We start from the raw sequence: 14,073 nt of genomic DNA, 5'->3' as shown, positions 1-14,073 counted from the left end.
CTTTTAAAACTCTTAGAAATGGAGTTCAGGCAGGACCACATTATTTGCTGTAAGGTGAAACAAGCAGGTGTTTTAGAGTCAGAAAAAGATGTTTACTGACCAACGTTATGGTGGCGACAACGGCAGTTGGAGTTGGCCCTGCAATCAGTGGGTCACTAGTTTGATGTCTGCTTCTGTCCTTGTGTCCTTGGGCAAGTCACTACACCCACCTTCTCTGCTGGCGTTGATCAGCAGGGCAGATGGCACAATATAGCAGCCTTGCTTCTGTCAGACTGCTGCAGGGCAGCTGTGGCTACAATCTGTTAGCTGACCATCAGTGTGTGAATGAATGGAAATGACTGATCTCATTGTAAAGCATCTTTTAGAGACCTGAAAAGCTCTATATAGGTCCGATTTTATTTCTTACTTCCTCTTAGGAAATCAAGTTATTTGAGCATCAACGCAATGTTTTATCCTCAGACCTTTAAATAACGTTTCGTGCAAATCAGAATTTCTTTGATATAAGTTTGCCAAGACTGTTAATTTCCCCTTACTGTTGCTTATAATTTTTTAAATAAAGCATTTTATATTTAACTTTTGCTACATGATTATTTTCTTTTGTTTTTGCTAAATGTACCAATATAACCTGCTGTTATTGGTTTTCTTCAAAGATTTAAGCAAAATCAAATGAAAACAAATTGTCTCTGGGACAGATTGTTGGTAATAAACCTGAAAAGATTTAATGCAAGACCGGTTCTCCGGCAAGCAGCGAAAGAAATTATGGGCAACCTCAAAACATGTCTCTACAAAACACAATTATGCAAACAGCTTTCATAAGACCAGCTAGAAACATAAAATAAATGTGTTTTTTTGTTGTTGATGTATTATTAAACCTGGTCTCTTGCAGCTTTGGGTGCAGGTTTGTGCAACAAACTACAGAAAGAACACTCTTCATAGACAAATATCCACTTTACTGTTCAATCATATTAAAAAAACCCCAAAAACATCACCACATTTTGTTAAGACTTTTATTTAAAAACGTACATGGTACTTTTTCCAAAACTTCAAGCATATCTCTAAGTGCTAAAGCCTGCACAGCATCCTTTCTCATAATAAAACATATAGAGCTTAAATTGCTTTGGCAAAAACAAAAACAACACCACTTGTACAGAACTGAAGGCAAACACCAGAGTCGTACAAAAACATCATGATGGGGATGATTACAATTAAACAAAGTGTCCTTCGCTAAAAATAAAATTCTGACAGCAATGCAAAGCCAAAAGAGAATACACTGATTAGAATACAAAAATAAAAACCAGTACAAGAACAAACGGAGCAGAGTGTATTACAGGAAGAATAACGGGACAGAATGATCCAACGATTTTAGCTGATGGAGCAGCAACCTCCTGAGGTCACAGAGTCAGGCACACCGAGACCGAGGGGGATGTTTGACTGCAGTTCAGACACGGCATCACAATGAATCCTCTGTTTTCTTGTGACGAGACACCAAAGCACTGCAAGCTACTGTGACACAACGCTGCACAGTAACTACTGACTGCAGCATCTTAGTTGAAAGAAACAAGTGAAAAGGTTTTGTGTACAAGTGGCACGATGGATTTTTTGATATGCTGCTTTGAGAACAGAACATAATCTTCATTTAGCAACCGGTTAAATAAATACTACCAAAATAATAAATTCTCAATTCTCAGATGACTCATTGTTTGGTATCTATGGGTCCAATGCTTACAGAAATGTATATAAAAATATTCAGCTAAAAAAAAAAAAAAAAAAGAGGAAAGGGTGTGAAACTGTAGGCAACACCACAGTGGTATATAGATTTCAGAGAATGATTACACGTCCTGGACATTTATGGCCTCCTGCGGCCAGCTGTAAGTATCCAGAGTGAAGGAGTCGTAGTCAGGACTGTAGATCTGCGACAGAACAAACGCCTCCTTATCCTTGGGCTCAGGGTACACTGAAGCTATGTTGTTCTTGTATGCATAGTTGACAACCTGAAACAGGAACAAAGGGGAGGACGTTGAGATCAGTCAATTTGATTTGATCAACCAGGTAGAGATGTTTTGTAGCATCTCCTGGCCTGATCTCCAGCTCCCTCTGCTGGCTCTAGTAATCACTGCAGATGTTTCCTTCACTTTGGTCATCAAAGCAAATCAAAAGATTTATTTTATTATTTAAATGATTAGGACAAAGCACTAACAAATAAAGAGAAATAAGTTGTTGTTTTTTTTTTTAACTTTTTTTTCTATAAGTGAGTCTAATTTACACAATAAATTAGATTTTAAGAATGTTTATTATGGGAATTACTGTATTTTCCCACTCATAAGATGATGCAAAAACCAGTGGTTACTACATTTTGCACAAATTACAGGTTTTCTTACATCTCATTACCCCTATAATTAGTGTTAAAATGCTGAAAAGTTTTTTTATTTTAGTAATTTCATTGTAAAGTGTAGCTCAGGAATTAATCCAAAATCACTTATTTCCATTTATTTTGATATTTTGTGCTTACAGCTAATAAAAACTAAAGTCAAACCAAATTTAGTTTCAGATAAAATTAGAATATTCAATGAGACCGAATAAAAAATACTTTTTAAGTTAGAAATGTTATTTTCTGTAACATTTTTATTAAAACTAATAAGGATCAAGGGTATATTGATCCTTATTTAACATCCATTTGTGTCATGTTGCTTTAATGTTAGATATGCTTTGTCTTTTGGATAAGAAAATATACAGGAGAGAGATAGTTGGGATTGGATGGAGGTACATGTCGTGAAGAGAAAATGTAATTACTAACATTATTTTAGTTACTTGCTAAGCTGGATAATAATATAGTCAAACTAATTTGTAAAATTTTCAGGAAGTTGCATGAGAAAATAGGTAATTGAAATATTGTTTAATATTACATCTCTCACCTTTACTGCGATCTTGAAGGACACTTCTCTGATGGTGCTTAGAGGTGGATAGAGTCTTCCTTCAGCCAGGTTCTCTTCTGTTACCATGTCAGCTATCGCCTGACAGAGACAAAAACAGGCACAGCAGGTATGATGATCAGACGTGAGGTTTTTACTTGACGGTTCAATCAGAGGGTTCGAGTTGAAAATGAAAACGCAGAGATTCTGGGTTTGATGAAGCATAAAGAGATTCAGCAGAAGCTGCTACGCTTCTAGTTAGTACGTCTTTTCTTTCAGTGAGGAACGGACCTCTGCAGTGGTGAGGAAAATGTCTTCAGATATGTGGCGCACGCCACAGGCTATAACGCCCAGGGCAACTCCTGGGAACACATAGGCGTTGTTTCCCTGACCGGGGAAGAAGATGCGTCCGTCTGGCAGGGTCACTTTGTCAAATGGACTCCCGCTGGCAAAGATGCCTCTGCCCTGATCACAGAGTGAGGGGAGGAAACATGACAGCCTTGAAAAACAGTAATAAATACTTTTGCATGGTCCTGAAATACATCAACTGCAATATACTGTATGTGTGAAAATATATGACCTCTGTGAGTTTGTAGCACTGCTCTGCAGTACACTCAGCCTTGCTGGTGGGATTGCTCAGAGCAAAGATGATGGGCCTCTCGTTGAAAGACGCCATGTCTTTAATGATCTTCTCGGTGAACGCTCCTCCGATGGCAGCCACACCTTCAGCACAAACACCAGTCAGTTTTCTGACAACGATAATGATGAATACAGGATCTCTCCATTTCTAGGATTCTGCATCTTGGTTGGCAAAATCTGTTAAAAATTAAAGCTAACAATTATATTTGATCATTTTGTCAGATAAATTACTTTCGTACCATGTATTTTATTGTTGGAACTCTGATGAGATGTTAGAAATATTTGACAGCTCAATTTACATGCAGTTTGAAATATCAAACCATTGATTACATCGTCTAGGTTTTCGATGGTTCAGATTAAAGAGAAAGCAGTGAGTAAGCATTTTGCTGCTACGTTGTAAAGAAACGCTACGTGAAAAAGAGTCACCTCTCACAGATTTTCACTGAGTTTCCATAACTGGTTAGGAACAAAACAAATGTGGGTTACACACTGGTGACACAATGTGGTTAATTTTACCAGCATTTCCAGTTATCTCACCAATAATGGCGGTGGGTTTGATGGTTTCCACCACCTCCTCCAGAGTCTTCAGGTGTGGATGTTCGTGAGCAAACTCAGCCTTCTCGTGGTTCAGATTGCCTCTTCCCTTTAGGAAAAACAACTTTCTTTGTTTGTTTTCAAACCTCATGGCGATTTACGTACAGCAACACGTGATTAGACATGTTACCTTCACAATAAGACCTTTTGAATCAACCATCCAAATCCTCTTGGCAGCATCTTCTCTAGACACTCCCTCTTTAGCCATGGCCATCATAAGTAGGTGGGCGATACCCATAGCAGCCTGGTCAGATAACAGCCACAACAAAGTTCATTCTGTAACAAAGTCTCCCTTTAATGCCATTTTTAAATTTATCATCGTTTAGCTCGACTCGCCTCGCCTGCTCCCTGGAAAACAAAAGTGTGGTTCAACAGTTTGTCCTTTGTGATCCTCAGAGCAGCAAATATTCCAGCGACGGCTACAGATGCCGTGCCTGCAGAGAAAATGAACTTAATTATGAAACAATATCTGCTTGTGACTCACTACATATCAGAAGTGTCAAACAAAACCAGTCAGACGAAACATTATCCTTCCACTTCACTCTACTTTGTGTTGGTTTAATCGTATAAAACCAACACAAAATAAAAGTATATTGAAGTGCAGAGTGGAAAAATGTACAAACCTTTAATGGGTGCCAATTCTGCTTTTTCAAATGACAACAAAACCGATTGCAATGCCGACACCGACTCCTGTGACTAACAAAATACCTTGGATATCGTCGTTGAAGGTGCAGTAGCGATTCCTGTACTTGTTAAGGATACGAAAGGCGTTGCTGTTGGCGAAATCCTCAAACTGGATCAGGCAGTTCATCCCATACCTGCAGAGGAAATGCACCATCAGCCAAGCACCAAGATTACTATTTAACTTTAGTAAATCATTTCTGATGGACTCACTTGTCCGTCACTGCCTGCATGAACTCGTCGATGAGCTCGTCATACTCCTTTCCTCTGACTCTCTTGTGCTTCAGGCCGATGTAAAGAGGGTCGTCTAGAAGCGACTGGACGAGAACACAACAGATATTTCTGACTTCCTGAATTGGTTTTAGAGTTAATCATGCCGATAAATCAGATTGATGTGCGGTTCTGCAACAAGAAAAACCCATTCTAGCGTTCTTGCGCACTCACCTGGTTGTTGGTGCCGACGTCCAGCAGCACAGGGAGACACTGCTGAGGAGGAACGCCGCCGCACGCCGTGTAGAGAGCCAGCTTCCCAACAGGAATTCCCATCCCATAGCTGCCCAGGTCTCCCAGTCCAAGGATACGCTCTCCATCCGTCACCACTATGGCCTTGACAGACACCAAGCATTACTTCACATTTTTCATCACAAAATGACTATGTAGTTTTAAAGCACAACAGCAAATTAGCTTCTGATTCTCAGTCTTGGGCCACTGATCTGCTTCGGTAGCATCTGGACTCAGGTTGACACCATTTAAAAATCTGTAACTTTGACTTGTCAAATTAAGAATGGAGAATCCAAGACAAAACGCAGAGTCTTTACAAACCTTATTATTATTGTAAAAATTCCTAAAAATATTAGCTTTAGTGTTTGGTTTAGCATTTTAGACCCACTTTAAAGCCTGACTGTAAAAACCAGACAGACAGTGAAATCGTCTCCTTTTGGGTTTTTTCAATACAAGACCAAAATTCAGAAGGGTTAAATGTTAAAATCAAGTTGGCAAACCAAAGATGAAGCATGTCGATGTAGCAAATCAGTGTAGAAACCACTGTGTGGTTCATTAGGCTTCATTAGACTTCTCAATCAAAAAATACAAGAAGGAAAGTAGTCTGGAAGATCAAAACATTTGGCACACTCAATTTCCTTTTATCCATACTTATTCAGATCTGGAAAATCAAAGCTAATTCTACACAGTGCTCGATTTTCCCAGACTGTACAGGAACATGGTTAATGTGTGTTAACAGGTCAGGAGCAAGAGTAGAGGGTGTCAGTGCACGATGTGTACCTTGATGTTGTCTACAGGCCAGGAGTTGAGCATGGTGGCAATGTGTCCCCGGTCATGGATGGTGATGAAGAGTCCTCTGCAAACACACGGGATGGCAGGATAAAATTAAATCAGTCATACAGACTAACATAAAGCATTTAAAAAGTCCCAGATGAGTTTAACATCAAGTAAACACTATAAAGTACAGAGTAAACACATCCATTGTCTAGAACCAGTAGGAGCTAGAGTGTCCAGGACATCAGAATAAATAAAGAGTAGAAAAAGAAAAAATGTTTAATCATCACTGCTATACTCCAGAATAAAATCACACATTTATTTCTTTTGAATACTATGCAGCACTAGCAGGAACCAGCCTCACCGAGGCCTCCTAAAGGCGAGGCCGTACTGCTGACAGGCCAGGCCTACGGTGGGAGTGTACACGATGGGCATGAACTCCTCGATGTCGGAGGTCAACACCCGGTAGAACAGCTTCTCGTTCCTGTCCTGCAGAGTCATCAGTACAATGTACCTGAAATGGACATATTAGAACAAATTTACACTTTTTTTTGTGTTAAAGTATATATTTTTAGAAATATCCCTTGAACTTTCCCATATTTTAACCTCAAACTTTGTTGTATTTTACTGGGATTTATGTTAGAACACAAGGAGGGAAAAGGATAAATGGTTGTCAAATTAATATTTTCCATGCATTTGTTAGAGACAAGGGTAATTCAGAGGGATTCAATACAAATGAGTTAGTTTGATACTTATAGTAGTTCCAACATGTAGAATCCCTATAAAATACCTTAAAAGTTTGTGGGTATGAATACTTTCCAATGCTCTGGAAGGGGTTTTTCTTACAATGTTCAAAGCAAATTCTCAACCAATGATGATCTGAGCCTTTAATCCCAGAATAAATAAATCTTGAATCCCTTGATTAAAAAAAAAACAAGCCATAGGTGCAACAGCTGGAACATACTAAAGAGGATTTTACTCTGCAAGCAGGACAGCGCAACTGATTAAACATCTGCAGTGTGATAATCTTGAACAGCACTTTGCCATGCTTTGCTGGGAGACTCACTTGTCCAGAGGGTTGGTGCGGGTTTCGTAGCTCCTCATGACACGCAGCACTTGAACATCCTGGGAGAGGAAGCAGGGGGGGATCAGGCCGTGGATGCCCAGCTGCATGCGCTCCTCCAGGGTGAACGCCATTCCCTGAAGGGTGGAACATCAATTATTATAAAACACTGTAATCCCGGGAAAGAATCTGCACCAAGAAAAAGGCTTTAAAATAAATAAAGACTGCAGCAAATATAGATCGCAGTGATTCATGCGTCTGTCATCAACCTCAGAGTGGAGTTATGACTCATCGTATTCACATAAAAACAACAGTCTCTCTTTTGTGGTCACATTTCCACTCCAGCGAAAACAACATGTGGAAACTCAAGGGAGGAAACAACATGAGGCGAAGGGATTTGAAAGCAGTGGTCGTATGCTGATCAGTCAGGAAGACAGTTTAGACAAAAGAGAAAAAAACCTTAGAAGTTCAAAAAATCTCCAGCGGTCATTGGACAAGAGGCAGGGATCAACTTGGCAGGTCGCCGGTCTATCACAGGGGAACACACACACACACACTCATGCACTCATGAGGGCAATTTAAAGAAAACAATTAATCTATGATGCAGATTTTTGCAATGTGGGTGGAAACCTGAGTTAGTTGTAGGGCATTATATTAATTTAAAGTACATTTCTATTTGCTACACGTATTAACAGAATAAGCTTTATGGGCCAAGATTGTGTGCACAAACAAGAAATTTCACACACTCAGCATACAGGCATAAAAAGCTTCAGATGAAATAAAAAAAAAAAAAAATAGGTTATCATTATGTTTGTACAGCCATTTCCTAATATATAAAAGAAACAAGGAAGAAAGGTTGCGGTTTTTTATTTTAAAAAAAAGCATAAGTTAGTATAAAAATGACCTTTATTGCACATGCCTTTACTAATCACAATTGACCAATGCGTTGAGGCCTTCTTTTGCAGGTTTATTACCATTTGCATTGCCTCTTGTTCAGTGTTGTATAGTAACGAAGTAAAAATACTTCACTACTTTACTTAAGTATATTTTGGAGTACTTCATACTTTCCTGGAGTATGAAAATTTTTGATGACTTTCACTTTTACTTCACTATATTTCCGAACTTAATTGCGTACTTTTACTCCGATACATTTTCAATGTGTGGTTTAGTTACTCGTTACAAAAAAGCGAGAGAGAGAAACAAAGTGTTTTGACCCCACCTACTGATTAGCAAGTAGCAAGTAGGCTACCGAACAAAGTCCGTAGCCTGCTTGCCTGGGCTTGTTCATCACCACCAATAGGATACTTCTTCTTCTTCTCTATTATGGCGGATCACAAGCAACTTTAAGGTGCATACCGCCACCTACTGTACATGAGTGTGTAGAAGCATTACTTCATATCTATTAAATTCTACTTTTTAATTTTGTATTCTTAAGATAAATAAACAATGCTTTCCTTAATTTGTGAATATCTGTTATGTTTCCTTCATTTCCTAATATACCTTTAAGATTCCATTCATGCCCCATATTTCTAACTATTCCCTTTAATTCTTCCCTTTCGAGTTCATTTGACTTACAGTTCATCAATATGTGTTCTACATTTTCTTTCTCTCCATATCTCTCACATTTATCATTATTTTTCCTCCCTATTTTATAAAGCATGTCATTTAAGTAGGTATGACCTACTCTTAATCTACTAATTATTATTTCTTCTCTTCTGTTTCGTTCATTAATGCTTCGAATTCAAACTGACTTTTGTACTTCATATAATCTTCTTCCTTTCTTATCTTCATTCCACATTTTTTGCCATTTCTTGATTTCTTTACTTTTAATTAGGATACACCTGTTTCGCTTCTCCCATTAAACACAAAGCAAGTCTCGCAATCAGTAGCAGTCACATGGAAATTCTATCTTACAAAAACTCCCCGTCCAACTTGAAGAAACACATCGAGGTAACTTCTTATGAAATGGTTATAATCCTCCTGTTTCAGTAACTATAGCTTGGTCACTAGGCACTACTGTATTGTGAAATCTTGACCATAAATGAACTTTGTTTGGCATTGTTTCAGTTCCACACGTGGTGTATTTAGCTTAGGCCTAATGTTGACTGTAGCAGGCTACCTAGACTCCTCTGTTCAAGGGGGGACAGAAGCCATAGCAATAGCAATTTAGACTAAATTTAACGAATATAGGAAAGGCATGCAAGTTCAAAACCAGGTTTACAGATGCCAATAAGCTGCATTTCCCTCCCAATTCTTTTTTTCTTTTGCATAATGACCAGTTGTGTGCACCACCTACTGACTGTAGGATTGACTGATTCACTGATTTGTGAAGTAGAGTAATTGTAACAGCTCTTTTTCTTCATGTTGGCCGCATTTTCTGTACTATTTATTTTTCTCATTTTCAGCACTGACCTTACTTGAAGGGAAAACTTAAGGCTTACAAAAACTTTGTATTTTCTGTCCTGGAGGGTATACTAAGAAGCTGGTTCAGTTGTAAAGCAGGTTAAGTTAACCTTGTGCTATAGGTAAAGCACCTAATTTTCTTAACTAAATGATGCCTGCAGGTATATCTATTAGCAGGTTTAATTTTGCCTGCACTTGGTTGGGTACATTATTTTAAGTGTATTTGACAAGTTTACCAAAATATAAAAAATGTCATTCAAACTGCATTTGCTTTGTTTTACTTTTTACTTGTACTTTTCATTACATTACTTGAGTACATCCATTTTTACAGTAATTTCCATACTTAAGTACAAGAAGTTTCAAATACTTTAAGACTTTTACTCAAGTAACATTTCAGTCAGTGACTTCGACTTTTACCAAAGTCATATTTTGGAGAGGTACTTGTACTTTTACTTGACTCTGAGATTTCAGTACTTTATACAACACTGCTCTTGTTAGATAATGTGTCTGATATGGAAGGACAGATGTGATACCAATGTGTGAGCCGGTTGGGTAATTTACTAAAAAAAAAAACAATCAAACTTTACAGCTTTAATTCTGAAAAGGAACTTTGTAAACATGTAAAAGTAGTTTCCTCTAGTCCTGCATGCAGATGACTTGAAAAGCATCTGAGCGGAGGTGTGAGCTTTAATCTATTTATTCTGTCCAATGAAGTGAGCCCCTGCACCCACTCCCCTCTAAGTTCCACTTGTCTTTCATCGTCTCTCCCATTTAAAAACACAGAATCCACTCTGACTTTGTTCTACAGTGCATTTATTATAAATGCATACTTTTCTTTGGAACCTATTCCAACATTAGACGAGCTACAATGTTTCACACTAAACAGGACTTGCTGTAGCCACATAAGTGAAGGTCTCAGAAAGAAGACAATGGCACACTGGTTCCAGAACTGCAGAGTAAGAGAAAGTCATTTGGGAGGAAATTTCCCTGGAAAATCCTCAAAGTAACTGCTTACACAGACGGAAAACCTTCACAACTCTCACAGAGTATTTTTAAAGTGGTGACTATTCCAGTGTTGCGCATTTTTACATGCAAACATAATATTTGTCCAGCTGGACAGTCTCACAGCAGCAGACGCTCCACACCAGACACTGACATTCCCCAAAATGCTAAAATTCAGAGTGATGGAAACAGAGATAAGACAGAAGAAAGAAATACCGTGCAGCCTTACTGTTAGCTGTTCGTGGAAACTATTTAATTAATTCTGGAGGTAATTAGTTGCACTGGATGTTATTTAGAAGAATCAGACTAAAAAGACACACTTTCTTTTAATGTCAATGAAACACATTAACATTGAAATGTTAATGTGTTTCATTAACATTTTCTTTCATGTTAATGTAAGGAAAGAGAAAATCTCTTTTTTTTGTCAAAGTGTGACTCCATTTCCTGACTGTTTGCACTTAAATGAACCTGTGAGTGAGGATGTGACTGCTGAGTCAGCATGGAGAGAAGAGAGAACTGAGAGCGACCTCTGAACAGCTACAATCTAAGCAATAAACTCATCTTGAGCCTCTGCAGGAATCCTGGTGTCTTCATAGGCCGGAACAAGTTAGAAAAAAACAAACTAGCGCCATCATGATTGGTGGGGAAAAGAAAAATCCAGGAATACCACAGACAATGTTCTTTGAGGAAACTTTGATTATTTTCATTCAAACAGAACAGAGGAGGAATAGGAGTGTGATTCTTGTTCTGTGCTGTCTGTTAAATAATTAGCAGAGACTGTAAAAAGTGCTAAATACAAACATCACTCATGAAGTCAAACGTTCTGGCCTTTTACAGTGTTTATATACATGCCAACATCACAGCACGTTCTATGCAGGACGTTATGTTGGCTGTGCAAACATTTAACTTAATGTAGTGAGAGCCGAGTTTCTGAAGCACCTTTATGCATCCATTTACATTTTTCTCACAACTACAACTTTAAAAAACGCATTCGCCTGTCATCTTTGATTTAAAAATGTTTTAAGGTTGACAAGAAATTTGAAAATATCACTTGATAATTATGTGTTATTAAAAGATTGTAAGATTAATACCTGAACACCAACTATAAAGTCTTAATTAAAAAGATTTTTAAAAAATAAGCAATGCTTAGCCTAGTGGGGGGACAAGTAAAGCCTGGTGGCCCACCAGGCTTATGATACACTGGGGGAAATCCTGGGTTATATATGCCATATAAAGTAAAGAGGTTCACACCGGCAGATAAATAAACTAACCTTGTTCAGGTGGGGGTTCCTGGTGATGTCGTAGCCCCGCTTCTTGGTGTACACGCTGCCCTTCTGGTTGGTCCCAGAGTGGCAGACCCGGACAGCCTGGAGAGCGGCCCTGTCGGCCTGCGCTGCTCCCCCAGTGGGGCGACCCGGAGGGGCGACCAGCACCCTCATCCCGCCCGCAGCTGCGCGTCTGCACAGAGACAAAGCGGCTTTTCCTGGGAGGGAGTTCATTCTGCCTGCGGACACCGAGAATGCAAAAAACAACTCAGTGGAACATGACACATTACAGTACGCCTGGAGGACATACAACCCCGGAATGCCAAACATACCGTGACTTATACAAGTTCAGCTTCTCCGTAAACAACCGACTTCAAGCGTTAAACCATTAGCTTCAAGCTGAGTCATTTATAAAGACAACAGGAGTCACAGTCCTCTGTGTTTCTCTGGACAGAATCACACTATAATAAAGATTAAACTAGTAGCCGAATGGTTAAACTCTTTTATATAAGAAGCTAGCCGCGGTTAGCACATGCAGCTCTCCAACAAACACGGTTTTCTGTGCAGATGAACCAGCTAAAACCAGCAAACTCAGAGCTGTTAGTCAGCGGGCCTCACCTGAAAACTGCGGGAATATGAAACGCACCAGGCCTAATTGATCAGAGGAAAAGCTCCTCTGGCTCTACGGCTGCCGATAGAACAGGCTGCTGTTTAACCGGAGGAAGGAGGCTCGACAGCTGATCCAGGGTCTCCTGACATTGGGCGGCTTCACTTCCGTGTCCAGGTTAGCCCGCCTCTCCAAGCCGCGTCAGCCAATGAGAGACCCGCTCTGCGAGGACAGAAGCCCCGCCCTCAGCACGGCTGCTCCTTGAGCATGAGCTCCATCTTTTGCGCCAACTTTCACTGGTGCGCTTGTCTAATCTCACGATAACTGCGGCCTTTGTGCGCCTTCCAGTCATCCATGTTCTGTAAACTTGCAGCCTGAAGTATGCTACTGAGTGTAACTAAATACAAGCTAATTTTATCGCACTGTTTATAAGTATAGTGGACTCTACCACAGGAACTACCGAATAAATTTAAACTCTTAGTTCGCCTAATAAAACTTTTATAAATATCATAAATAAGGCTAAATAATTTTGTAAATCATAGATCTGCCTTTACCGGTGCAAAGATTGGTGCAGCTGAGGTAAACTGAAGTAAATTTACAGACGTTTTAGTAAAATAAATAAATACTGAGGGGTTTTGCCTTTGGCACAATCTACAAAAGTGAGAATTTTATTGTTTCCACTTCCTAAACTTTTGTCTAAAATTGCTTGTTTTTTTAATTCCCACATTTTGTGTAAGACTGACATTGAAAAGTATCTTTAAGTGGAAAAATCCACAGCAAACTCCACTAGGCAGAAATTTAAAACACAGTTAGCAATTTTTTTTTCTAGAAAATTTCTGAGATTAATCTTAATTTATGAGTTTTATGTGGAAATTTGCAACTTTTTGTAGATAAAATAAAAAATACATTTATTTGCTTGATTTTAGGCTGTCTTGTTTTGTTTTTTTGGCCCTCGACTATTTTTGACTCAACAATTTTGTCCCACGTGACAAAACGTTTGGGACACCCCTGGCCTAATAGATTAAATGCATGCCATTGGTGACTCAAAACAGTTCATTAAGCTTGCACAGAGTCATTAAAAAACTGCGTGCCAACTCAATACCACAAATCCAAACAGCAATCTTCACCAGTCAAATATATCCTACACTGTTCTGTATTCATATGTGACAGGAAGCTGTCAGTTTTATAAAATTAAAACTTCAAAACACGTATCTATTGCATTTATTTAATGAGCTGCCGTTTGTACGACCCTGTTCTACCAACAGGACAGCCATTTGTCATCTATAACATTTTCTGAAGCAAATGGAGAGTCTTGAGCCCTCTCTTTTCCTCAGCTTATGCCATGTTTTTGATAGGAGATCTGAGGATGGGAAACGGCATGAGGGAAATATGATTTTGTCTATGAATCTCGTGCGTTGATTTGGAAGTATGTGTAAAAAATGCAACTGCAGCTAAAGATTAAAGCTTTTTATACATCGTTACCATGGTGGTATTCACTCTGTATTATTGATGTAAGGCCTATCATTTTATTTATAAGCAGACACTAAATAATAAGCTTTGCTCCCCCTTTTTGACAGTCAAATAGATTCACATATGATCCATTGAAAATCTCCAATCAACCTGAGGTGAATTTTT

General features: G+C 38.9%; 1 protein-coding gene across 2 annotated transcripts; it reads right to left on the bottom strand.

Annotated features, from left to right (window-relative positions):
• Nucleotides 1–985: 985 nt before the first annotated feature.
• Nucleotides 986–12,596, bottom strand: me3 (malic enzyme 3, NADP(+)-dependent, mitochondrial). 2 transcript variants are annotated; one of them, XM_032566788.1, is made up of 15 exons: nt 12,450–12,596; nt 11,838–12,070; nt 7,165–7,298; nt 6,463–6,612; nt 6,105–6,180; nt 5,268–5,429; nt 5,037–5,140; nt 4,851–4,960; nt 4,479–4,576; nt 4,273–4,386; nt 4,086–4,191; nt 3,490–3,632; nt 3,201–3,374; nt 2,913–3,011; nt 986–1,991 (listed from the first exon to the last, which is right to left on the bottom strand). In XM_032566788.1, exons 2-15 carry the CDS (start codon nt 12,063–12,065, stop codon nt 1,830–1,832), a joined length of 1,860 nt encoding a protein of 619 aa, XP_032422679.1. In that variant the 5' UTR covers nt 12,066–12,070; nt 12,450–12,596; the 3' UTR covers nt 986–1,829. The 2 variants fall into 2 exon arrangements, with proteins under 2 accessions (XP_032422679.1, XP_032422681.1); XM_032566790.1 differs by lacking the exon at nt 12,450–12,596 and adding an exon at nt 12,164–12,440.
• Between the last annotated feature and the right edge of the window lie 1,477 nt (nt 12,597–14,073).

The sequence above is a fragment of the Xiphophorus hellerii genome, chromosome 7 (assembly GCF_003331165.1).
Source record: "Xiphophorus hellerii strain 12219 chromosome 7, Xiphophorus_hellerii-4.1, whole genome shotgun sequence".
In the NCBI taxonomy this organism is placed as follows: Eukaryota; Metazoa; Chordata; class Actinopteri; order Cyprinodontiformes; family Poeciliidae; genus Xiphophorus; species Xiphophorus hellerii.
This window is presented reverse-complemented; position numbering and strand designations above follow the sequence as displayed.